General features: G+C 37.5%; 1 protein-coding gene across 3 annotated transcripts in view; it reads right to left on the bottom strand.

Annotated features, from left to right (window-relative positions):
- The window catches only part of LOC143888422 (signal recognition particle-related / SRP-like protein), a 69,147-nt gene extending 45,214 nt beyond the window's left edge, over nt 1-23,933 (bottom strand). The window contains exons 1-4 of one of the 3 annotated variants that reach the window (XM_077392832.1): nt 23,592-23,933; nt 23,424-23,490; nt 15,247-15,357; nt 5,093-5,288 (exon numbers count right to left, since the gene is read on the bottom strand). In XM_077392832.1, coding sequence (XP_077248947.1) covers nt 5,093-5,288; nt 15,247-15,357; nt 23,424-23,490; nt 23,592-23,682 — 465 coding nt within the window. In that variant the 5' untranslated portion in view covers nt 23,683-23,933. The remainder of the gene's footprint in view (nt 1-5,092; nt 5,289-15,246; nt 15,358-23,423; nt 23,491-23,591) is intronic. The other 2 variants (XM_077392829.1, XM_077392830.1) reach the window with 2 other exon arrangements.
- Between the last annotated feature and the right edge of the window lie 2,900 nt (nt 23,934-26,833).

Raw genomic sequence — 26,833 nt, 5'->3', positions numbered from 1 at the left:
TAAAAGAGGGCACAAGTCCTGTAAAAATAAACAAGACTTCCAATATGAAATTTGTGAGCCGCCAATGGCCCCAATCAATGCCCACACAATCACATGAGAAGAATCACCCCACCCATAAAGGACACGACAAATGTACTCTGAAAATAAAAATCTAGATAAGAAGATCCAAAACCTCATCTTTCCTTGTCTTTGATACCAATAGGGCCAAAAGACTTTAAAAATCTCCCCCAAATCATTCCCAATAACTCCCCCAAATATCATCCAGTCCCGAGTTCCTCTGATCTATCAAAGTTCAACTTGAGAGCTTCTTAAGGAGGATTCTCTCTGGCCACTAGAAAATCTAGCCCCATATACAAAGAAAGGTGGCACAAACAAGAACCCTAAAACCCTACTCTCGGAAAATCCCACTTCATGAAGGATAATTTGATTTCCCTAATGCTCTGTTTGGTTGCCAGTAAAATTTGTCCTAGGAAGTTTTTAGTAAAATTTTCGTCCCATCCCATGTTTGGTTGCCTTTTAGCACTAGAATTTTTTTAGTCCCACTCTTGTAATGATTGCTTCTGTGGTGACATGGACTCCTTGTCCCCTCTTTTTCTTTCCTAGGGAATGATGTCCTCTCTCTTTCTCTCTTCTCTCTCTCTCCTCCCTTACCATATTTGGCAATGACACCCCTAAATTTTGGCGGGAATTTTAGGAATTGTAGGAAAAAAAACACCTAGCAAATCCCGTTGACTTCACTGTTTGGATTAAAAACTCCCTAGGATAAAAAATTTACTGGCAACCAAACGGAGCATAATAGAATTGTTAATATGAGAATCATGATGACTAGCAAATTCCCCAGAAACCCGAATTAAGGATAGCGATCCAAAGAATGTTGCCTTTGTTACGAAATAGCCATGTTGACCAAATCGTAGAATAATATGTGCACCAATTGAGGAAGAACCCAAGAGACCTAAAAACATTTAAAGATGGCCGACCACACAAATGTACTTACCTTGCAATGTGCATGCATGGGCAAGTCAAAAAGTTCTCTTTTAGCAAGTCACATGTGCACAATCTTCTAGCATTTTCCATTCGACAGCATGCTTCGACAAGAGGGGAGGACAAAGCTCCGCAGAGAGTTAAGAGGGTACTTCTTAACTCTCTAGAAAGGTGACACATGCATGGCTTACAATAGCCTAAACAAATCTAAGAAACTCAAACTCCTCATATTTGATGTGCCTCTTAAAAATTGAATGCCAAATCATTCTTTCAGCCACTATATTCAAATAACTTTGGTCACGCTCCTATGACTTATAATTCTCCATAGGCTTAAGAAGGCATGACCAAAGCATAGCAAATAACTAAACAAGGATGGTCTTGCACCAAAGAACCTTTCCTTCCTTGTGAATCCTTAAAAGCCATTTACTAGGGAGGGCTACATTTCTCTCCTTTAGATTGTCAATGCCAAGTCTGACCTTCTTCATAAGTTTCCAAGTCTCAACTCAGTCATTGAGTTGTTTGAGGTTCCCCTCCCCTCTTCCTTCCCATAAGAAATCCCTTTGCCTCTCCAATCTTTAGCAATCACAATTAGTATTTTATATATGGACATAAAAGCAAGACAATATGTTGACAAAAAAAGCTTTGATTAGTGTTATTCTCCCCCAAAGGATAGATAGCACCTCTCTCACAAGGATAGATTCCTCTCTAGTCTCTCCACCATTACAGCCCATATTGCAAGACAAAGCCATTCCAAGAGGAGGACCAAAATAAGAGATAGCAAAAATGATCCACAATACACCCAAACAAATAAGCAATCTCCAATAAACTACCATAATCCACATTAAATCCTATCACCACACGTTTTGCCAATTACATCCTAAGAAAGAACACCACCTCAAACCACTTGAATAGTGACATAAAATAATACTAAGAAACTGCTGAGGAACATGAACCATGATAGTTTCTTGGCATTATTTTATTAGTCATAAAATACACATCTATGTTGAACCTGAATCTAACCACTCTCCCAGTCAATTTTGCAAAAGCAAATCGGGTCAATCAACAATGTAATTAGAGTTTAACTACCACGCCGCAATTACGATGTGAAATTTTTGGGATACTCATCATAACCAACTTGCATCATGACCTCCGATTGTTTTCTATCACAATGTGAAAACCACCGTCGCGCAGATGGGTTAGATATAGATCTCAAAAACGACCTGATAAACATTTTGGGCAAGTTTTGGGATACTCATCCTAACCAACTTGCATCATTACCCGATGGTTTTTCTATCACAACATCACGACAAATAACTTTTCATATAGATAAGATCTTTCCAAGAAATGCAACGATTTGGCATTCAACTCCAATAGGGAAAATATGGTAGCCAAATTCATTCAGAATATGCCAAATATTTTTCTATTCGATTTTAATCAATAATTAACCTTGACCTTTTTTCTCAAGGGAGATGATATTTGCACTCCCTTGTTTCAATATTGTTTAGCCCTTCCTATTTTTTAGGGTTCTTTTATTGACTGTTATAATTCCCAACAAGCTACCACCACCCAATCATATAAGCTTAAAAATAAAGAGAACTTGCAATATCTAAAGCACTAAAAATCCCCCCTTCCCTCCCCTACCCCCACCACTCTGAGAGGCTAAGGATGACGTTTGAACCACTGATCTCAACACTACACCATTGACGAAATCACCACTTGGACAGGCCTCAACTTCTAGAAAAGAGAATGGCTATGTCCTTTTTTTTTTATGGCATAGGGTATCCCCACCCTATTTTAGGGCAGGACTAATCGACCAAACTCTTTTTGTGTTAAATTATAGCCACCACATTCTTATTGTCTATGGTGATAAATGCAACTTTATAACAAGGTTGAAAAACTCAGGATTTGAACTCAACTCTGTTGGACCCTAACTGTTAAATTTTATTATCAGTAACAAATGAAAAAACACACTTCTTACATTCCAGTATCATCCGGGAACTCAACCCTATTGGCTGTATAAAGAAGAAAAAAGAAAAAACAACACATAAGGAGAGGACATGTGAATTAAAGTAGTTGAAAAATAACAAAAGAGTCGACATGTGATACAAGGCCCATAGCAAAAGGTCCTACAACCAAGGTTTTGAAAATCGGAATTGAATCATAAATCGTAATAGGGGTCGAATCCTATCGAATCGTAAATCATAAGACTCATTCAAATATATATATATATATATATATATATATATATATATATATAATAAAGATTTTTTTTATACTTCGAAAAATTACGAACACGTTAAAGAAAACAAAAATAGCCAATTATTCATTTTTCATCCACATTCATTAATTCAAATAGAAATTACCATGATTAGTCATTCAATACCGTAATATGAATTGTTTGCTAACAAACTTGACACATACTAATCATCTATTTCTCAACCAAACCCATGCATATTGGATAATAATCTTTAAAACAAAAAAGACTCAAGACCGTATCAATTCTCAAAGTCTCAGACATCAAATGACAAATATCAATCATAAAAGACTGGAGTCATTGGTGTTGTCCTCATTATAGTCGTCACCCACCTCAATGTAAGCAATGCCTTCAAGCATATGCATTGTGCATGACTGATTGGATTCGTTCGAACTCCTACTCCTCTGTCTTCTTCCTTATAATGAGAGGGATTTCGAAGGCTTCTTATAATGTATAAAGGAAATGAGGTCTTCGAAAGAAAGTCCAATTTTATTATATACAAAACTTAATTTGGATAAATCGCATGAATCGTATGAATCGTACAATTTAAGATCGAATCGTAAGATTTAATAGAAAAGAATAAGATTCATACAAATTAAGATTCAATCATGGGATTCACATCGTTATGCATAAGATTTGATTTGAATCGTACAATCGAATCGAAAATCGTAAGATTTTCGAAACAATGCCTACAACTAAGGCCTTTCACCATTTCAGTTGCATAAAAATAAAGGAAAATCATAGGCGAGATGAGAACAAGCTGTTGCGAGTCATCTTCAGACAAGGATTTTTAAATTCATTTTCCACTACACCTACGGGCTACGGCCTTTCACCATTTTAGTTGCATAAAAATAAAGGAAAGATATAGGAGAGATGGAAAAAACCGTTGATTGTCATCTCCAGACAAGGATTCATTTTCCTAGAAAGGATGAAGTGTAGGTCAGAAATAAAATGCACCTATGGATTTCCATCTCGTCACTAGAATCCTTGCTGTCAAAGTCCATGGACGTTTTCTAAGCCTTCTGCCAAGCAAACCTGACATGGATGATTTTCAAAAGATAAAAACTCTCTCACAAAACCTAAAAAAACCTCCTAATACTAACAAAAAGATAAAACAAAAAAAGGAGCTTATGTTGAATTAGGGCATTTCGATCATAACAATTACTCAATCACAAGCCAACTGGGGACACTCAACCACTTCAACCTTGAGGTCTGAGGTTCGATCCCATCTTACCAATCAAAAAATGAATTTTTCATAAAAGAACAAAGTCACCAAATTTTGTGGACTCAGGTCCGTCACAAATTGACTCAAAAGTCAAACTTCATTAATCCCTTCTAAACAATATAAATAGGGAAATGATTTAAGCACCACAATGTTTTGATAAACATGCGCCCCACTTGTTTGTCGTGTAGCATTTAAAGGGCTTTAAGAGCTTTTTGAGAACCGTAATATCCTTTAAATACTACACGACAAACAAGTGGAGCGCATGTTTATCAAAACATTGTGGCACTGAAATCATTTCCCTATAAATAAGTAGATTATGTTGCCGATTTTAGTCTACAACTTTCCATCTTAATATATCTGTGCAAATACACAATGTTTTCATATAAAACATTGATGGCAGTAACAAGAAACCTATTTAATGTTGTATGATGACGGAGAACCCACATTTTCCATCTCAGGCAAAACTAAAATACACAAAGGAAGTGAAATAAGATCCAAAAGTAAGAAACGAAACTTAACTTGTACCTTGCTAAAATAAAAAATATAACAGGAAATACCAGTACAGCAATCTATCAAATATAGAGAGGATAATTAACAACAAATGCAACCAGAAAAATAACATAAAAGCACACCTCTGCTTCTAGGGAAGTTCTAGAATCTCCTTTAATGGCACACAGCTGTGCAAACAGTGTAGCCCACTTAACTGCCTTTCTTAATCTACCAATCAAGTAGATGTGTTGGCGTGCATTTGGCCCATCTGGCAACTGTCTTTTCTCCATAGCATGGCTCCAAGCCCTTTCTGCCATATATAGAACTACATGGAGAAACCTATTTCGAAATCCAAAAAAGAAAAGTTAGTAAGATGTAACTAAAATTGATTAATTACTAAAACCATTAAATAACACTGACCGTGGATATACATTTATAACTGATTACACTTAATTCTAAAACTGATTGTTCAAAATTCAAAAGGCACATACTAGTATAGTTGCATTTTCAGACATCGACATGCATGTCTCAACTCTCAACCATGTTTATTAGTCAATCCTTACACTTACCAATGAGAGCATATTATGAGCAAACGGTAAAAAAACCCATGCTATGTTAGCTCTAAACAGAATTCATTTCAAGCTATAAAAATCCAGTACTACTAAGAAACTAAATAATTTTGTTAAAAAGTTCTATCCTTAAGGAAAAAGTGGTTTGGCATACAAGATCACATGTGGCAGCTAATTGCCGTAACAATTTAAAGAAGTGACCCAAAAGAGCCAATTAATCCTTTCTAGGCCAGAAAGAAAAAATAAATAAATGAAAGCATGCCAGCTTGTTTGAGCAAGATGATAAATGTTAGTTCTTCCTCTTTTATTCCTTCCATTACTTTCTACATTTTGTCTTTCTTCATAACAAATTGTCATTAAAAAGATACGGCTACAAACTATAAAGCAGACGTAGCTCTTTTTTAATCAGTCAGAAACACTGATGAGTACATTTTTCTGTTTCCATGCAAATATAGCATCCAATGCATCAAAGGATAGATGGATCCCATCATGTATGAAGATGAATCTCTGTATGTGATCCCAACCTCTTTTTAGGGTTTTCACGAGTGTTTTCCCGCAAGTGAATAAGGGCTAGTGAGTTGGGTCACTTCTCTCATCCATCTTCCTTTTTTTCTTTGTTTCTTCTCTCTCTTCACCAAATGAGCCACATGATACCACCTTCAAATATTTCAAATGCGGTGAATCAGGTAACAGGTCATCAGATCGTCTGCGTAGGACATTCAATCTTCAAACCAATTTAGCGCAGTAACTGATGGGATAGAACTTGCCTTGAATAAGGAAATGACCCTGTGATGGAAATGTGGGAACACGAGTGTTTTCCTGCAAGTGAATAAGGGGATAAGGGCTACTGAGTTGGGTCACTTCTCTCATCCATCTTCTCTTTGTTTCTTTCTTTCTTCTCTCTCTTCACCAAATGAACCACATGATACCACCTTCAAATATTTCAAATGCGGTGAATCGGGTCACAGGTCATCAGATCGTCTGCGTAGGACATTCAATCCTCAAACCAATTTAGCGCAGTAAATGATGGGATAGAACTTGCCTTGAATAAGGAAATGACCCTGTGATGGAAGTGCTCCACGTTGGGGGAACGAATGAGCAATCTGATGAGCGTGGGCACGATGAAATCTTACGTGATGGGGATCATGTGGGAACAATTTATGCGACCCAACGCGGGGTAAGTCAGTCCATTACATGATCAGGATTGCTAGGAGAAGCGAGTTCATCGTGGTTATAGTTGAGAAGTTCTCAGTTGTTGCTCGTTCCATGTAGTTTTGTTGCAGCAAGGTTCTTGGATGTGTCCTGTTTTCGGAGAACTTTATGGAACATAATGGGGACTATACTTCAGTTTAGTAGTGCCTACCAGCCCCAAACAGATGAACAGATAGAAGTGGTCACTCACAACCTTGGGGATTTGCTAAGGTACTTAGCCGGCGACGGACTTCATCAATGGGATTTAATTCTACCACAAGTGCAATTTGCTTACAATAGTCCCCTTACATGTTTCATAGGATGTATCCCTTTTGAGACTATCTTTGACCACTGCATTACCAACTTCCTAGCTCTCATCCCTTCCTACTACCCTTGTCAATATAATGCCGAAGCCAAGGACCTCGTCCATAACATGACGAAGGTACGACAAGATCTTTTAGAGCGATTGCAATCGAGCCATGAGAACTTCTATTTCTACCATATTTTCTATTTTGGGACGCTACTTGTCGTGGTTTTCCACATCACTAAGGCCCACACTACTTTACTATCCTTCTTATTCTCGTACCTTGATCATGTCCCCATATTAGCCTTAAGTGAGTTTATTTCATTGACCATTAAGTATGGCCATTTAAGTCATTCACTAATGACTTAAGTGATTATGTCCTATTGGCTAATAGGGACATAATTTAAATCGTATGTAAGAGGCCTTCCTCTCCAAACCCACCTTTCCGATTGTTGATTGTTGCAGCATGTAAAGGCATCTTTGAGTGATGTTAGAAGGGAAATCCTGGAATTTAAAGGCCTTCCTCACCAGCTTCCTCTCAGCTTGAGGTTTTTGCTGAGCTAAGTTTCACTTGTTCTTTTTCGTATCCAAATTGAATAATTTCAGTTTCTATCATTGTGTTCTTGTTCTTGATCATTATCTTGTTGTTTTCATCTATTTTCTGCATTTTCTACTCATTTCCTGCAATTTTCAGCAACATACTGATCTTAGGACTGTTTTGAGCAAAATTTTCATTTCAATCACTGTTGTTCTTACCTCTTTGCGTAATCTAGCTGGAATTTTAAATTTTGGAAGTAGACCTTAAAAAATTCTACATCATGGACCCTGGCCACACTTTAAGGATAAGATAGTGCTAGCCTTACAGGGTCTAGAGACTACGGGATTTGGTTCGATGTTGGGGATTTTAAGGGTCACCTCCACCCTGACGAATGCCTTGAATGGATAAGCATCGACCACTTCTTTGAGTGGAATGATCTCCCAAAAGATTACAAACAAGGAAATTCAAAGAAGAAAGGCCAAGATTAGCAGTTGGACCAACATGAAAGAAACGATGAAAGGTACATGCCTGCCCTCTAATTTTAGAGCCACCCTCTACCAAAGGCTACTCGGCCTTAAGAAAGGAACTAGTTCTGTGAGGTAATACACTGAGTAATTCCACATCTTGATAGCCCGTAATGCATTGGTTGAAGATGAAGAGTGGGCTATCGCTTAATACATCAATGGACTGCGATTGTAGATCCAGAAGTCAGTTTCCCTTCACACAATCATCACTGCTGATGATGCCTTCCAATTGGCCATGAAGGCCGACAAGATGGCCCATTATTTCCGTCGATGGAATACTAACAAATGCCTCTCTAGTTCAACTGCTAGGGACCCAGTGACCAGCCAACCAAACCCAGCTCTTCCTACTAAGAGCAATGTTTCGAAAGTCCAGTTCGGTGAGACGAGCACAGAGCGTGGTCTTCTAAGATTCAAGCCATTCACTTTCACCTTTAAATGCTTCAAGTGTGGCGAACTGGGTCACATGTCATCTGATTATCCACTTAGGGCATTCAATCCTCAAACAAAGATAGCGGAACAAGTGAATGTGAGGATAAGGCCGAGCATAGAGAAGAAAATGCTCCCTGTGATGAGTATGCTCGACGAGAGGTTATGGACGAGCTTGAGGGAGAGCACGATGAGGCTATCTTGGATGAGGACAATGTAGGGCCGTTTGTGTGATCCAGTGTGATATAGCACCCCCTTAGACCCCATGCACGGATGAATGGCTAAGAAAAAGTATTTTTCACATCACTTAAAGAGCCGGTTGGAAGATCTCTGCCCTATTATTATCGATAGTGAGAGTATAAAGAATCTGGTCTCAGCCATGAAGATAGAGCAGTTGCAATTGAAGACCGCGACACTCTCTCGTCTATATGAGATCGCATGGATCAAAGGCGGGTCAAGGTCTCAGTTAGACCCGATGTCTGGTAAACTTTCCATTGGAAATGTGTATCGAGACTCGATTTGTTGTGAGTGGCGTCGCAACATTAGTGGTCAATTATATTTTTCTTGGGTCGTCCTTGACAATTCAATCGTAAGGCCACACTTGACGGAGAAAAGAATATGTATTTCTTCGTTAAAGACAACAAGAAAATTAAGTTAATCCCCAAAGGCATCCTCCTAGGCCGTCGAAGGATATGGCGCCATCGTTAGTGACGATGAGCATAGATACTAGACTTCCTGATGATAACAGACATGCATTATTTTCGAGTCGGTATCAATCTGAGATTACTTGTCAGGGGTCTCCTTTTAGATCTCTTGAGGAACCATACTTCGTGGTCCCATCATTTGGTCTTACGGGATTACCAAACAACCAGAGCTGTTGTTGGCCTCAGTCGGAATGTGATGTGGATTAGTGCAGGACGAGGCAGAAAATTAGTAGAATCAAGTATATTTTCATCAGTGATGTTAGGGGTCCAAGATGTCTCATTCTACACAGGTCTCTGCAGTTAGGACATTCTTGAGTCGTGTCTAGAGAACTTTATGGAGCCAAATGAGGGATACGCTTCAATTTTGTAGTGCTTATTATCCACAGTTAGACGAGCCGAAGAAGGGTGTAAATCGCAGGTTGGGGAGTTAATGGGAGACCCAATCAATTGGACTTGGTTCTGCCTCAAGCAGAATTTGATAATAACAGTTCTATCAATCAAACCCTGCATACATCCCATTTTGAGACCGTCTACATATTTCTCATTCCCGTCTATTGGATCGTACCTCTTCATTGTTCCCCATTCAGTGTAGTGTTGAGGTCAAGGATCACGTTCATCACATTGAGGAGGTGAGACAAGAGGTGCTGGAGCGGTTGCGCTTAAGCCATGAGTTATACAATGTAGCTGCAAATCAGCACTGTGGCAGCTAGATATTTATCATGGGGATTCAAATGACAATGCTACCTCAGCACGACCACTTTGCGACTGGATCCACTCATCTTACACGCTTTGGAGGTTCCACCAAGACTCACTTCATCGTTTCGACATCTTATGGAAGTACCTCATAGACACCTGGCCCCAGAGGCCGGCCGAGAGTTTCATTAGAGAAACTTAGTTTGTTGGTGAGGAGGATCGGGTTTGTGGTTAGCTGCATTACATGCACGACGAATTCGCAATACCACGTCTACGCATAAAGCAAAACTCTTCTCGACAGAGTCGGGTTCTTCCCTCCCGGGGAGAACTAATGTGATCCAAATTTGATCATCTACTATTTTGGGAGACGTTTTATTTTATTAGTTTACATTACAATTTTTATTTTTTAGATTGTTTCTATTCTGCGACCCTAGATGTGGGGGTGTCCACATCAACTAGGGCCCACACCACCTTACCATCTTTCTTAGTCACATACCTTAATCACATCCTCTTATTAGCCTTAAGTGAATGTATTCCATTGACCAGTAAATAGGGGTATTTAAGTCATTCACTAATGACTTAAGTGATTATGTCCTATTGGCTAATAGGGAGGGCTCAACTGCTCATCACTTAAACCTTATACAAGAGGCCTAACGGGGAAAGGAGAGCACTATTTTTTGGAGAATCGTGCAGCCCCCCCCTCCCCCCCCCCCCCCCCCCCCCCCCCCAACGAACTTAACTTTTGGCGCAAATTGGGATAAACTCTCCCTTTGCCGCAAGAAGGGAAAAATCCCATGCAAGGTGAGGTATCTCCCTCCCCTTACTTTTCCTCGTCTTCTTGCCTTCCTCCTTCCCTTCTCTTCCTTCTTTCTTCTCTTCTCCCTTCTCATTCCCTCTTCTCCTCTTGGCACTTTCCCATTATCTCTTATTCCCCACGTTTTGGCCTTCTTACCTAAACTGTATGATTATTGATAACATACGGTAACACCAGCCCTCTTTTCTCCCTCTTACTTTCATCTATTTCCCTTCCTATTCTTCTCCCTTCGGTTCCTCCTCTCTTTCTTGGTCGTTTCCATCCCTCTTTGTTGTTCCAACTTTTGGGACTGTTAAACAGTGGGTTAAGGACTTCGTCCAAAACAGTCACCTTTATATTTGTCCTAGTATCCTCCCCTTTCATAGCACCTACTATAATTTCCCTAATCCGTGGAGATATCCAGCTATTTGTGGAGGTTTGTCATTGATTTATTCTCAATTTCGGCACCACCTTGCAGCAGATCTCCATCGTCTACCAGTTTCTTTAATGTTCGGGCTGGACGGGAGCATATTCGCATCATGTCTACACTCCAGACATCGTCAACTGCTAATTGTTGTTGTCTTGGGACTGTTCGAACCTCCCAGGCTTATCCACCAACCTCTTGGACCTCCAGCTTACGAGATTCGAGGCTGATATGCTGACCTTCTTTTCGGGTGAGATCTTGCCTACCACAGTTTCTAGCCTTACTAAACCCTATTTTGAGTTACTGATACCCTTAGAACTTTTATCTTTGCACATGCTTTATGCTTGAGGCCATTTTCTCTAGATCGGTGGTTACTTTGGGCGGCCCTAGCTTTCTCTTTTTTTTACTTTCATATTGTAACCAGACCCGATGCATATTGTTGCCCATATATATTTATATCTATTGTTATCTTTTGGAGTGAATTGTTAAAGAAAATTTCATGTTTGGACATACTTAAGAGCGTTGATGAAATTTCCTAAAAAAAACTAGCTCGGAAGTAAAACCTAAAGATGAATTGATCAACTTTACTAAAGCTTAATCTAATATTGGGACTATTTGTGCTACTTTATTTAAGGATTAACCCATCAAGCTCCTAAAACTTCTGCAGTATTATCGCGAACCCTTGGGTTTGCAGCAAATTTACTCTCCTCAACAGACAACCAGTTGTTATAGCTGTTGTTCAACCTCAGTTTGATTGATGATTTCCTACAAAGTAGATCCAGCCATCACTTTCCTCCCTCGGCTGCCCTAGCGGATTTATTTGTAGTTCCATCATTTGCAGTTCCACCATTTTCCCACCCTTTTTTCATCACCAGTGGCTGTTACAACCCTTGGACGAACAATGGATGATGCTATCGCTCCATCTCCTCTTGGGAGCTTCTCCTCCACAGGGTTCGAGGCCGAGGCGCACACGACCAGGTGTGATGTGACCATTATTACCAACCTATGTCACAAATGTCGTTCTCGGGAATTTCTCGGCAAGGGAAAATCTCGGCATATATTATTTTTTATTATTTTTTCGGGTTTATATCGGGAAATAAACGATAAAAATAAAATTATTTAAAAATATATAAAAATATTAAATTTAAGAAAAAAAATATAAAATAAAAATATCGTAAAAATATAGGGATAATATCGTGATATCATCGGGATATTTTATGATAAAAACAAAAATATCGCTATATTTTTAAAATCTCGGGATTAGTTCGGGATTTTGTCGTTTTATCAAAATCTCGTGATAAAAACGCTATATTTTGAAAATATCGGAGATATTTGTGACATAGTTACCAACTGCCCTATATACACTTCTCATTATAGCCCCATTGCTTGACCCTTCCCTTTTCCACTGATACCTTAGACTTTTGGGACCCTAGCTTTGTTTTTTTACAATTTTTTTACATTGTGGGAAAACTAAAACATTATTGTTTCATCTTGGATACAATCTCAGATCTGATTTTTTTGGCATGACTGTGTTTGCAACTACGTTTAGACTGAATTTAACATGTTAGTGAATTAACTCAAAGGCTCTAAATCTTTACAAACCCTGGTTGCTAGTTGATTAATTTTGGGTGTTTAGTAATGAATGTGCTATTTTAATTGAGGTTTAGACACGTTAACGCTACTGAAGTTCTTTAAAAGAACCTGTGAACCCTTGGTTTGCATCAAAGTGGTATCAGAGCTAGATTTGCATCATATATACTTCTCTTGCAACTTCTAGAAATAAGTAAAAACCCTAATTTCTAGAAAGTTCCCATATGAAACTCACAAAAAATAAAATAAAAAAACTAAAACATGTCAGCGAATAGTGTTGCATGAATAGTGATATATGAATAGTGTCACGTGAATAGTAAACACTAACAAAAACACGATCCATCCCAATTACATTAAAATTAAAATCCCAGAATACAGATATACCCCTACGAACAAAGAAAACCCTAATGCATTTTTCATGGACCCCACTATCACATTTATAGCCCTCTTTTTTTAATTTTAGAGAAAGAAGGTCTCCCATCAAAAGGACTCCATAGTTATGAAGTAAACAAACCATCATTCAATAGAACTCTTTGAAGATGGAGATGAAGTAATATAGAAATTTAAGAGTCTCATCTCACGAGAGTCAATGGAATTGTTCTTCCAAAAAAGAGTTTTCTCCGAAAAATTTCTCTCGAGACATGATTCTAGTAAGAAGAAATTGAATTCCCTTCTATATTTTTTTCACAAATCGAGTTTCTCTTCTTTGTTAGTAATGGTACAAATGCATTGTTTTGGTTGGATAAGCGATGTGCTGAGACATTGGCCAAAGACTTAACATTTTTGTTCGCATCGATAACCACAGGGCCTTCATCGTTGACTACTGGAATGGTGTGGGTTTTCAATGGATTTTAACCTCGCTGCTTCGAAAAGGCATAAGCATCCGATGAATTGTGTAGCTTATCGGCCACGGCATCTAGTCTCTATTTCCCTAACAATGATTATCTAGACGAGTTTGTTTGGCCCTCCGAGCAGTTTAGCTTCTCCCCGAAACACGGATTTTCTTTCACGATAAAATTCTCACTAGGAATCATTTGATTATGAGGCGATTCTTGCGATTGTGTCTTTCGTGATTGTCCTCTGGAAGCCGCACTACACTATTTATTCAGAGCCCTCGAGCCCAGCAGATCGGGAGCTATTTCTTGCCATGTTCAATGCCATTGCATTATTATCAGTTAATTCTCTAATGTCTTAGTGGCATACACCGGTGGGGAACCTGAGAAGGTCGCCAAAGGTTTGGGTTCCCCTAACCGAAGAGTGGATAAAATTAAATTTTTTACAAAATTGTAGGACCCTTACTAGGGACTCCCCTGCTATCAAATAGTCATGGTGGCCCGGGGGGCTGGGGGCTTATGTCCTTAGCAGGTCTATGAGAAGATTGCTATGTAGCGGAGGCAAAGGTCTATAATGTTTGGAGTGTTGTCAAACTAGGCCCTCTGACTGGTGGGGTAAATTTATGGGTGGAAGGCGATTCCCTTGATACGATATGGTGGCTTAGGGAGGAGGCTCCTCCCCCATGCCCATGTAGATTCATATACTATTTCGGAGAGATCTCGGATATCTTGCAGGATAGTCGTATTTTTCTCATATTCATAGGAAAGGAAACACTTCTGCCGACTTGCTAGCTACCCATGGGATTTCCTTCCCTAGATTGATGATTAGGCATGAGATGCTTAGATAGTATTCTTGCTTCCTTTGTTTTTTCCTTTTTCTAGCATTGCATTGTATATGTGCTGCCAATTGCCTGCTAGGCGTTTTTAATTAATTTGTTTTTAATTAAATTCACTTGTTCCGAAAATAAAAAAGAGCTCTCTTTTAAGGCATCCTAACTTGCAACATAAGACAAGGAAAATTATGCAGTAAGGATATACAAGAAATCTGTTGTTATAAGTGCTTAAATTGTAGGTAAATTCTTAACAAATAATCTGAGGTTTCTCTTTCTTTTAAAGAAAATAAGTAATCCGAAGCTAGAATTGTAAAGTTCCCATAATTACTAAAAACTCTTTTTTGAAAGGGAAATTTGATTGGAACAAAATTTTGTGTTGCTTTCATGCATAAATTTGTTATGAACAAACAACCAGCTGGATTTTATGGTGTGTCAAATCAACAATGGCACATTACTCATGCATGTGCAAGTCAAACATGTAATCCGAATACAATTGGGACAAAGGTTTCAAAATTACGCAAAAAAAAAAAAAAAAAATCAAATCCTCTCAATGAACATCCTATAATAACTGTGCCCACATAGTAGATCTCTTCGCATTGTCTTCTTATTTTATAAATTGCTACTCCACTTGATCAAAAAGAAAATAGCAAGTGTTATAAGTAGGGATGGTAATGGATATCCCTGTCGGGCTAATCGGGCTTCAAATTTACCTAGAGCTCGGGATTGATCCCATTCACTTTTCAAGAAAACCAAAGCCCGACCTCAACCCAATGCCATTCCTAGTTATAAGTACGTACCATAAGGAACTAGCAACTCTTCTAACTATGCTTAGAGTATCATTAATAACTTTCTAGAATAAGAGCAGAAGGACAAACCTCACTTCCGTGACAGTAGACTCAGTTATGGTCCTCCGATTATATTTACCACGACCGTGTGTGAATTTCAATGACTTGTATAGCCTTCTCAATCGTGCAGTGCAATATCTCCTATAAATCAAAACAAATTATTTGCGACCCACTTTATCCAGACAACTTCTAAAAAATAAACATATATGGAGTTCAAACAACAAAAATACAATCAAATCGGTAAGTACTGTTTGAATGAATCCCCACGATATAACAATGAACATGCTGTAAATTATCAAATGCACACAGACAAGGGAAAAGGGAAAAAAACATGACCAATCAAATTATTGAATACAATTGAATGAAATGATTTAAGTATTTAACACCTGAGCTTTTCAAAAGGTAATTAAGAATAGTTGCTGTGGTCTTCATTTTGGGGTTTCCAGTTTTCTTTTAGACCAAGTTGTTACGATTATCTTGTTGGGACTTAAGAATGTTGTAAGATTATTTTTTATTTCTTTAATTGATGACATGGTAGTAGCCAGAGTCATTTTGCTGAAAGTAGTTTTTGAGATAGGAGGAATTCTTAGAGATCTTGGGTTTATAAATAGAGTTGGTCTAACTATAACCTCCATTACAACAGATATAGTCAAAAAATGAAAGCATTTGCAATGGCTTCTCTCTTTTTTTACAAGGACATTTGCAAATTGCAATAGCTTCCGTCAGATCTGTTTCCCTTTTTCCTATAAGATTGTTGGATTAATTATTAATTCCTTAAATTGGTTACAAAGTATAGGTCAAAGTTATGTTGCTAAAAGTACTTTTTCAGATAAGAGGAATATTTATTGTATCTTGAGCCTATAAATAGAGGTGGTCCAACGGTCCAACCTCCATTACAACAGAATTAGGCCGAAAGGGAAAGCATTTTGAATGGCTTATGTCAGTGATGTTTCCCTTTTATTTTACATCTCAAACCTTTCTCAATATTTGAATGGATGACTTTGGAGCAATGAACCTTCAGGTGGGGTTTCATATGTTTTTTGCAAAGTGATTAAGGGCATCTTTGTTTGATTCACAAGCTCCTATCATAGGGAATGAACTTAAAAGTCTGACTGATTAATCAATTTTGACATTTCATGCTCGATCTTGATACTTAAGCATGACATACCCAGACTAATTCTTTGGATTTTGTTTGTTCAGTTTTTCTGGTACACTTGGATTCGAGGAAATCTTCTTATGTCACACATACAAAATCTTCTCATGTTACACAGGATATTTTAGTTTCCAATGAAACTTCTATATCAACCATCCAAAAGGGTCTCAGTTTTTTTAGGGAGATGATATTTTCAATCCCCCGCATTACGTGCACGCTCCCCTTATAACGTGATTTGACGAGAAAAGTGGGCAACTTCAACGCTTTTTGACGTCAAATCACGTTATAAGGGGGGCGCATGCTTAATGTAGCGGGGGTGAAAATATCATCGCCCTTTTTTATCGTTGCCCTTAATTATCAACTTTGTATGTAATCAAGGCACCCCCTTAATATTTGATCCAATGACAGCTGACATTGGATCAAATATCAAGGGGGCACTTTGTCGCACACCCATTACATGCATGTACATCCATTGTACAATTCAAGTATGATGTTAGGAAATGGGGAGTTTTGGTTATAAGGGAAGATGTCAAGGCAGATTTGAAGAAAATGGAAAGCATGACAAAGTGGGAAAATCTTACGACAACGGAGATTTCTAAGTCAAGCACATTTTTTTACGCTGAATTGCAAGGTGAAGCATTCAAACCTCTAAAAGGAGAGGCCCAAGCCTCATGAATATTTTATTTTTAAAATTTTAAAAAAAAAAATCAGAACTATTCAAAAAACAAAAAATCAGGAACATAAAAATAGAAAAACATCTAGAAATATGTTTGTGAAGTGTGGTGTATATACCTTTTCATAATGATATTTATACGAATTTCATGTGAAATGTGGTGTATGTATTATGTATAACCTTAGTTATATTTACTGCTTTTGTGTATGTTTTGTATTAGGCCATCTTGTCTGCTTTCTTTGTTTCTCGACTATTATATTGATATAATTATTGTTACCTTTCAATGTATGTATATATACCTTTTCATACATCTCCGATACAATTAAGGCGAAATCTCTTTTAGGTTATTAAGGAGTCCATGTTAACAACTGTTGTAAAATGCAACTTCATAAACAGTTTTTTTGAAGACTGAAGTAGGTGCTAAATTGCGAATTGGCCATATACACTTTGTAAAACAACACTATCCTACGGTGTAAAGTCATGTTTATCGGTGTGATTTCCTTTTAGTGCTCGAATTAGGAGTTTCCGGAGCCATCCTTTGTGAACTCTTTTTGTTCTTCTCCATCAGATTTTTCTTTTAGTGCTTGACTTCGGAGTTTCTGGAACCATCCTTTGTAAACTTTTCTTGTTCTTCTCCATCAGTTCACATGTGGTTGTGAAATAGCAAGGATAGTTCTTGGTTCCTTAGTTTGTTGTGGAAGGGCATTTGCGAGTACGTTCTCCTTCCATTTTGGTCAGCCTTGTTCTTGTCCCCATGTAGCTTCTTAACTATCTCCCCTCTTTTTGAAGTTTGATTGCTCGCAAGAATAGTGTTTTCAATAAATATGCCTTCCGTTGATCATGGTTTTACACTTAGGCCGAAATAACAGATTTCATCCGGGACCAAAGCCGAAAGTACATAAATCCAAAATTACCGCGAAATTACACCAAAATCCAAAACTCCGCCAAAATTTACAAGATTCCCACCGAATTTTACAAGATTTCCACCGAAATTTTAAGATTTCCACAGAATTGTTGTAAACTGCCAAAATTGTTTTTCCGGATTTTGCATGATTTCAGCCGAAATTTCGGCCTAAATCGAAAATTTTCAGTTCGGTTGTGGCCGAAAACGACATTTAAATCCTTGCCGTTGATGCCTTGAATCATACACTCAAAGGCATAACTTCTTTGAGAAGTACACCTCGTGACACTGGCTGGAGGAGGCAGTGACCATAAATGTAAAACTTCATTTCTTTTTCCATCTCAACTTTAAGCTACTCATAATGTATAAGTTTAGATGGGTGGGATGTGGTTCATAAAACCTATATTATCAACAAGCCTCTCGTTTGAGATTTGGAGAGGATTGTTCATTGGGGGTCTAGGTTTTGGAGAAAAAATATTTGCAACCATTCGATGGAATCTTATGGAATGAGAAACCGTTGCATCTGAATGATATCTCTTATTAAGGTCTATTGTTTGAAAAGGTCGATGGAGAATGAGCACCCCATTGCAATGCTGAATGAAAATCCCTTTGTCACACCTATTTTATTTTTTATTTTATCTATCTTCTTATTAAATCTTCGATATCATTCGGTTTGCCATTTGTCTTGTGTTTTGAATTGTTATGAGAGACTACTTGAGCTCTGGGTTTTAAACTTCGGTTTCGGTTTCAATTTCAGTCACCACGAAAACAGAAACGTTTTCAGTTTCAGTTGGAAATTTTGGCGGAAATCCTGTAAAATCATGGAAACACATGGAAATATATTCAAATGATAGAATTTTAAGATGAAACTTCAGGAAATGCTAGAATAAGCACGAACACACATTTAGAAATCATCACATAAGCAAGACAACGATCCATAATGGTTTAATAACATTGAACACTTAGTGATATGTGTTGTCATGTATGTCTGATTATTCGGTATACACCACATTTCACATACTATTCAAAAAAAAAATACAACTAAGCAGTGTTGCATGGATACAGATTCGCGTGTAGGGATCCGACACAGATTTGAGGTATCGGATTCGGCAAAGCCCCAAAAGTAGGATTCGGATTCATGAAAAAATGTGTGTGTGTGTGTGTGTGTGTGTGTGTGTGTGATGACTGCATATATATTCATGAAAATTTTGAGGGTAGAGGGTTGAGGGGAGTTTTGTATTAAGAGAGTTGAAGGAGGAAGGGGGTCGATGTTCGAGGGTCGAGGCGCTATGGTTTTTATTGAAAGTGTACGGGTTGTGCTTTCATATAAAAAAAAGTTAAGAAAATACATTTAAAGGGAAAATATACAGGATTCGCATTACAAAAGAGGCAACGATGAATCAGATTCGCCCGAAGAAAAGAAGATTCGTGCGGGACACGGCTACGATAAGAATCCGGGTGTGTCCCACGTGAATCTATGTCCGATTCGGATGCGGAGACGTGTCGACACAGATTCAGCATAGGGGGGCAAAGACTCCATGCAACATAGCAACTAAGGTTCCCTACCCTTGTCTAATCACAAAGGCTTATCTTCCTATAAGTGCATCTCTTGGCTTATCTTTTCTTCATCAAGAACCTTGCTAAGGAATAGATGAAAAAAGGTATATGTCAATTTGAAACAAATGCGATGTGTTAAGGATAGAAAGGGGAAAGCATAGGAGCCAAAGATGCAACCTATTCCCATCCCATCCTGCACATGGATCTATATGTACATGGTTTTCTTTGAATAATTACCCAAAGCCCATGGGAAGTATATCACTATGTATTGTTGACCAATAACCCAAATATGTTCATTCATGTGCCTTTAATAAAAGCTCAGTGTATCATAATCACAAACTAATAGATAAAGAGGAACCAATCGAAAAAAAAAACTCAGATATTCTACTAATGCAATTGTTTAGGCTGCGAGATCAAGTCTGGACTCTGTGGGAGCTAACTAAAGTGGCCTTAGAAATCGATAATCTTAGTAGAGAGGGTTTTCATTTTCATTTTTCCTTTTGAAAGGTACAATCATTATATTAAATTGATAGATGATCTTAGTAGAGAGTCGGCGCACTCCTTTAAACATATCCCAAGAAGCACCAATGATGTAGAGATACATCCTGATTATTATCTTTCCAAAAAAAAAGGGTACTTAGAGACAAATTTAAGATGTTTTGACTCTAACCAGAACAAACAATGTGCTTATAGGTCTCGTCTAGTAGAATGATGGTATATACAAGTTATTACTTTTTGGCTTATAAAATAGTTGTCCAGGCTATTTTGTTAAATATGGTTTTTAGGATAATATATGGATATGGTTGGCTGTTACAGTTTTTAAATTAGATCTTATTAAAAAGACAATTTTAAGATGTTTTGACTCTAACCAGCACAAACAATGGACTTATAGGTCTTTTCTAGTAGAATGATGGTATATACAAGTTATTACTTTTTGGCTTATAAAGTAGTTGTCCGGGTTATTTTGCTAAATATGGTTTTTAGGATATTTTATGGATATCGTAGCTTATTTGGGTCATTCTCAGAAAAAAAAAAAATAGTTGCTTATTTGGGTCAAGAATTGGCTGTTAAAGTTTTTTAATTAGATGTTATTAAAAAAATCTCTCAAAGCATTTTGGAGTATAAATATCACAAGATGACCACAGACGATCAAAGGTAAAGCAGTCAGACAGTTTTCCTACTGTTGTAAAATAGGAAAGAGCCACTCAATGTGACAAGCGAATATCAGAGACTACAAGGATCTGGTACAGGATACGCCAAGTTCCAAAATCTTAGGATTGGATACGACAGGATACTATATGTGAGTGGGGGAAGTGGTTAAAAATCCTTAAAGAAAATGTTAAAATGGTCCAAACCAAATGCGGTTTGAATTTTGAAACGCACACACATCTCTCCGACAACAAGTCAGCAACTCATTCCCTAGAGACCTCTCTCTCAAGCGTAGGACTCCCACTGCCTTTATCATGTAGAATATAAAAAAATAAAGGAGCATTTAAAGCCTAGGATTCACATTTCTTTCATGATGAGGAATTTTTTTTTTTAATGATGAGGAATATAAAAAGAAAAAGAGGATTTATTCTAATAAGGTCATCTTTATTTTGTTTGTATATCAAAGACCAGCACATAAACAATAGTGGCAAAAGCAAAATAGAAACATGAGGAGGATATGAATCAAACGTATCTGACACGTATACCACACCCTTATCCTTATCGTAGCATGTTGAGCCAGGTGCTTCCGCGCCCCCCCCCCCCCCCCCCCCCCAATTTTTAAGGATCCTGGTATCATAGGTTAAAAGTGATAGCTTTGATGATGACTATTCATTCACAGTATAATTCTAGAATCCCCATCCATCTCTTGTAGCTATCGCTTTCTTATGATTAGCCATTCACCGTAAAGTTCTAATAGGAAATCAATTGAAGAAGGAAGGATATTACAAATTATAAGAGCGGGGCAGAAAGGCATAAGCTCCATAGAACTTTAGCTTTGACATGCCATGACGTAAGAGCCCAAGACTCAAACAGATTAGAAATATGTTCCGGAAGAATCCAACCCACTCCAAACAAACTAAATAAAAAATACTAAATCCCACAAAGCAAAAGCGCAAAGCAAGAAGAGGTGATCCATATATCCACATCACTCGAACACAATGTACAGTGATTAATTGTGATCATTTGCAGGTTCTGAAAGTGGTCAACGATAAGGATTTTATACAGGCACACTGACCAACATAAAGCATTAACTCTGTCAGGAAGATAGCAAAGACATTTTTTAATGGTAACAATATTAAACCGAATTAGAAAAACGAACACTAAGACCAAGAAGGTCTAAAGCAACAAAGTGAAAAGAAAGCAACAAGCAACAAGAAAAAAACAAATAAAATGCACAACAAAGATCCCCAGATATGGAAATGTCAAACGTCACAATCACAACTCTGTTGACTCTTGATCAAGAAGAAGACCGGCATCGCTATTAGGATGCATCAGACGTGTCGGATCTCTATGGTGTGACCATTGATCATATCAAGAATTTCCTTTAAAGAAACCACAAAAATCCATGGATAGAAAATATAATCTCAATTCTCACCCACCTAATGACATTGAGTCTCCCTCAAAAATGAGATGGTCAAGTTAAGTCTGATTCAAGAGATGGAATCCACTAAGAAAGTCTCCCTCAATAATGAGAAGGCCAAATTGAGTCTGATCCAGGAGATGGAATCCACTAAGAAATGTCTGAATCTCCACCTCATTAGAGCCCTCCCCTTTACTAGGCCCTGAAAAATCTGTTTAACCTCTTTCTCATTATACCAAAGAAGACATCCAATGCAAGTCAGACCCAAATTAACGACATGGGGGCCTAGATATTCTTTTTAGTTTTATTCCATTCATTTGCTTATTTATGTAGTGTTAGATGTACAAGTGATGAACTGAATAATCGATTTGGTGGCATCATCCTATAGGTAATAAAAGGATGAATTGGCTATAGAAAATCCTCTTCACATCAATTGTTTGGATTATATGGAAGGACAGGAATTATGGAGTCATTTATAGATATTCTTTTAATCTAAGCGTTTAATGAAGAAAATGAATGTTGAAATCTCAAAAGAAAACCATTTTAATTCTTGATGTATGGATTAAGCCTCCTAGTGTACGGTTTAAGCACAACATTTGATGACAAAAGCAAAGTACATAGAAACAACAATATAGAGTCTGGATGAGCTAGCTTTAGAGATCCCAGTAGTATCATAATTTTGGCATATGTAGGTTTGAGATGAAACTCTTTGCAATGCAGAGAGGATAAAAGTTACACGCAGAAATTCACTGTCCCAAGCATGAATTGAAGGTGATTCCTAGACAGTAGTTAATTGGTTAAAGAGGGTCTCTCGACCTCCTTGTTGTTTCTCAAAGACTCAAACAAGTTCAGGGAGATGGAAAATATTTAGTCAGTCAGTGTTACTTGTAAATCTTGACATTTTTTATCAGTAGTTAGTTTCTTGGCTTCAGATGCCAGCCATGAACTTTGTAACCTTAATCGTATTGCTGTTCTTTTAATATATTTATTTTAAACTGCACAAAAAGCTAAAATACTTTTAAAGGTGATTTAGATTTTTCTATTATTTATTGATCTTGCATGTGGAGAGCTATTATCTACATTGCTTGAGGTTGAAATTTTAATGATCACCAACAAATTATTCGCAAAGAAACATTGCAAATGTGAAAGGAAAACAAGCATTGGATGAAACTACAATTTAAAACAGAAAATCTGAATAAAAAATGAAGATAAAGTACAAAACCCTAAAATCAACTTTTTCTTTCTTTTCTTTTTTTGAATGGTAACAAACCCTAAAAGCAACTTAGGCCTGGATTTTTGCATCTCATATGATTTCCATTGCCAAAACCCTAAACCCATCAATAATCAAACATACCTATAGCGAGTGTAATCCCGGTGCCGCAATCCGTGCTGCATCTGTGCAGATTTCAGAAGCTGCAACACTAAAATTCACCACAAAATCAAATCAAAGATGCAATCCAATAAAAAAAACAGTACAAAGATAAAATCGAAGAGAATAATAAGTATAATTCAAGAGAAAAACCATTGATTGAGAACTTCCGTTTGATCTGCTCTGAAGAATCGAATTTCTCCCCATCGATTTCCATTGCCAACACCTCGTTTCCTTTTCCCATCGATTACAAGAAACACAAAAAAAATCCACGGAAATAGTTTACCACGATCCGAGCATTCGAATAATCGAGCCAAACGCTCAAGATTTTTCAGAAATCTAGGGTTTCCAGAATCTAGGGTTTGGCACGTACGGTCTGTGCGGTGACAACGATGTGGCTTTGCAAATAAGGAGAAGTCTTTTTTTGCCGATAACTGCCTCCGAAGCGTGCCCGTGAAAGTCTTTTTGCCGATAACTCCCTCTGACGCTAAATTATTGGTATATAGTCCTTTAGAATTCCATATTTGCCAAATAGTCCTCGCTTTTGGAAGAAAATTGCATACGACCAATCCACCATCTTATACGCTATGCTTATGAGTTATGACTACTCTTTTTACAGTAAAAAAATTAAAAAGGGTGGCCCATGAAAGAAAAGGAACGAATATATCATTTTCCCTGTTTGGATTTTTGAAGATCCAAACCGTTCATTTGTTGGGCCAGAATGTAAATAGGCCTTGCCCCAAAAATCAGATCCTAACCCTTTCTATTGGTAGAGAATTAAAAATATGGCATCGCCCGTCAACAGATTGGAGGAGGGTTAGAATCATCCAATAGAGATGATTTTTTGGGACATAGCCTATTTACATTGACGCCAAACAAATGAATGGTTTAGATCTTCGAACAAGGATCACGAATGCCATATAGTATCTACTGTTTTATGTGATATTATAGGTGGGCCCCACCTTGTTTGAAGGCCTTTTGGCAAAAAAAAAAACACATATGCGCATCTACGCGCAGATGCCACATACGATGGGGCAACACCTAAGGCCTTTCCGCAACAAAAGATTATGTGCACATACGCGCATATGCCATTGTACACAGGAGCCCGCCTATTATATGTGCACCTAATTACGACACCATGAGGGATCCAAATTATTTATTTCTTTGGCCTCATTGTAAATCGGCTGTGACCCAAAAATCATCTCCGTAGGAACAATTCCATATATAATTGTCTACAGATCAACCCAAAAGAGTTAAATATCGTCATCCGATGGTTATGATTTTTGGAGCAACGCTGATTTACGTTGGCCCCAATAAATGAACAGTTTGGAACTTTGAACAAAGTGAGCCCAAGTGATTTTTCAAAAAACATACATTATATGATAGATATCTATGCATATATGTAAGTATTTTTTTTTAAATATGCTGGCCCTACCTTGTATAAAAGTTAAACAAAGGGAAATGACATATTAGCTCCCTTTTCTTTCTTGGGCCACCCCCTTTTAGTGGAAAAGAGTAGTCTTAAATATGCTAGATGGGGTGGTCCCATGAAGAAAAGGCGATGAATATATCAGTTCACCATTATGATTCAGCATTTGCCCCCACCAAGGGTTCATGTTGAGAGAGAGAGAGTGAGTGAGTTGAGCGTAATTTTGTCAATTTAAGAATTTTAATGGAACAAAGTAACTTTCGTTTGTTTTTGGTCTGGTATTGCAATTATTTTCCATAAGCAAGGACTATCTTGCAAATATGAAATTCGCAAGCACAATATAGCAATAATTTTGCAATAATTTTGCGTAGTAGGGATTAATCGGCAAAAGTCCTTTTTTATAAAGTACAGTGGGCCCCACTTCCCCACTTCTTAGGATGATCCAACCGTTCACTGGGTGGGCCAGAACATAAATAGGCTGCACCCCGTAAATAATGTCCATAGGATCATCAGAACTCTTTGACCTAGACCGTACATTAAAGAATCTTCTACGTTTTGGAGGGTTAGGTTCATCCAGTGTAGATGGTTTACAAGGTATAGCTTATTCATGTTGTGGCCCATCATATGAACGGTTTGGATCATCCAAAGAAATGGGCCCCACTGCACTTTTTGTAAAGTACTGGACTTTGTACGCACAACCTATTTACATACTGGTCTGAATCCCTGGATTTTCATTAACGCCTTCCCTTCAAATTCCATATCTATCCGCCCACATCTATATCTCAGCACCTTTCCTCTTATTACCAAACTTAATTTGGTATTTACATCCATCCTTGGGTGCGTTCTTTAACCATTCTTGTGATTCTCAATCTTTATATCCGAATTAATTCTTATTATTTGAAGCGTTTACAGAATGAGAATCATGTTCTTTAACTCATTTGTAAGAACTAGTAAAAATGCACGTACGGTTTATCTACATAAGAAACATAATCATATGTTGTTTGTTTTTTATACCAACATAAAGGATCAGTTGCAATTTGTAATGCCTATATCTTGATTGTTTATGAAAATGCCATATATTCTTTCATTTTGTTTCAAAGGTGATCATTGATCATCTATATTAGTAAGTGAACTCTCTTGAATATTGTTGTAGATCATCCAAGTACATAGATTATATTTTATTCTACAAAAATATGGGTGTCTGAACTTTAAGTGTGCCTCTATATAGAGAGACGTATAGTAATCGTGACCGCCTCCAATGGCACAAATGACAGTGTATGTAGCCTGCATTCATTAGCAGCTCATAAAGCTCTTTTCCTCGCTCGGCAACATAACCATAACATACCTGACCATTGTCAAATTGTGTAAGTCCTACCTATTTGCAAAAAATCCAAACAACATATCTTACAGTTGAATCATGCAATACCTTCACACAGATATCAGCCACAATCGCACAGGTGATACCCTGCATTGAACACGTGATGATAGGATCGGAGTAATAATTGAACCAAAAAGCCTGGCTCCTTACTTTTTTTAATTAATAAAATTTACCATCATTCAAACAAAAAATAATGGAGTAACATCATGTCATGGTGGTGGAAGTAAATTATGTTGCATTTGTAGTTGTGAAATTCTGTTTTCTTTATAAGTGTATGTTGTCCACCTGGTTCTTCCTAAAAAATTAATTTGTTAAGGTATGTATTGAGTCAGTAAAGTGAAACTTAGAAATTACAAAGAGATTTTGACTTTTTTTAACATTAATTCACTCATTCTGAAGCTAATGAGAACCTGATATGAATAAAAGCACTCTCTGCAACATAGTACCAAAGATCAAGGCGAATGAAGACCAGGGCAAACAATTGTGTATTCAAGGCCCAATCTTCTTAGTGATTCTTCACCAGCGTGGAAAAAAATATACTTCTAACAAACTCGTACCATGCAGGAATTTAGATTAAACTAGATTCAA

This window comes from Tasmannia lanceolata, unplaced genomic scaffold, assembly GCF_043159265.1.
Source record: "Tasmannia lanceolata isolate RefF3 unplaced genomic scaffold, GAP_Taslan_0.1 ptg000012l, whole genome shotgun sequence".
In the NCBI taxonomy this organism is placed as follows: Eukaryota; Viridiplantae; Streptophyta; class Magnoliopsida; order Canellales; family Winteraceae; genus Tasmannia; species Tasmannia lanceolata.
The sequence above is the reverse complement of the archived record's forward strand: the minus strand, read 5'-3'. Positions and strand labels throughout refer to the sequence as shown.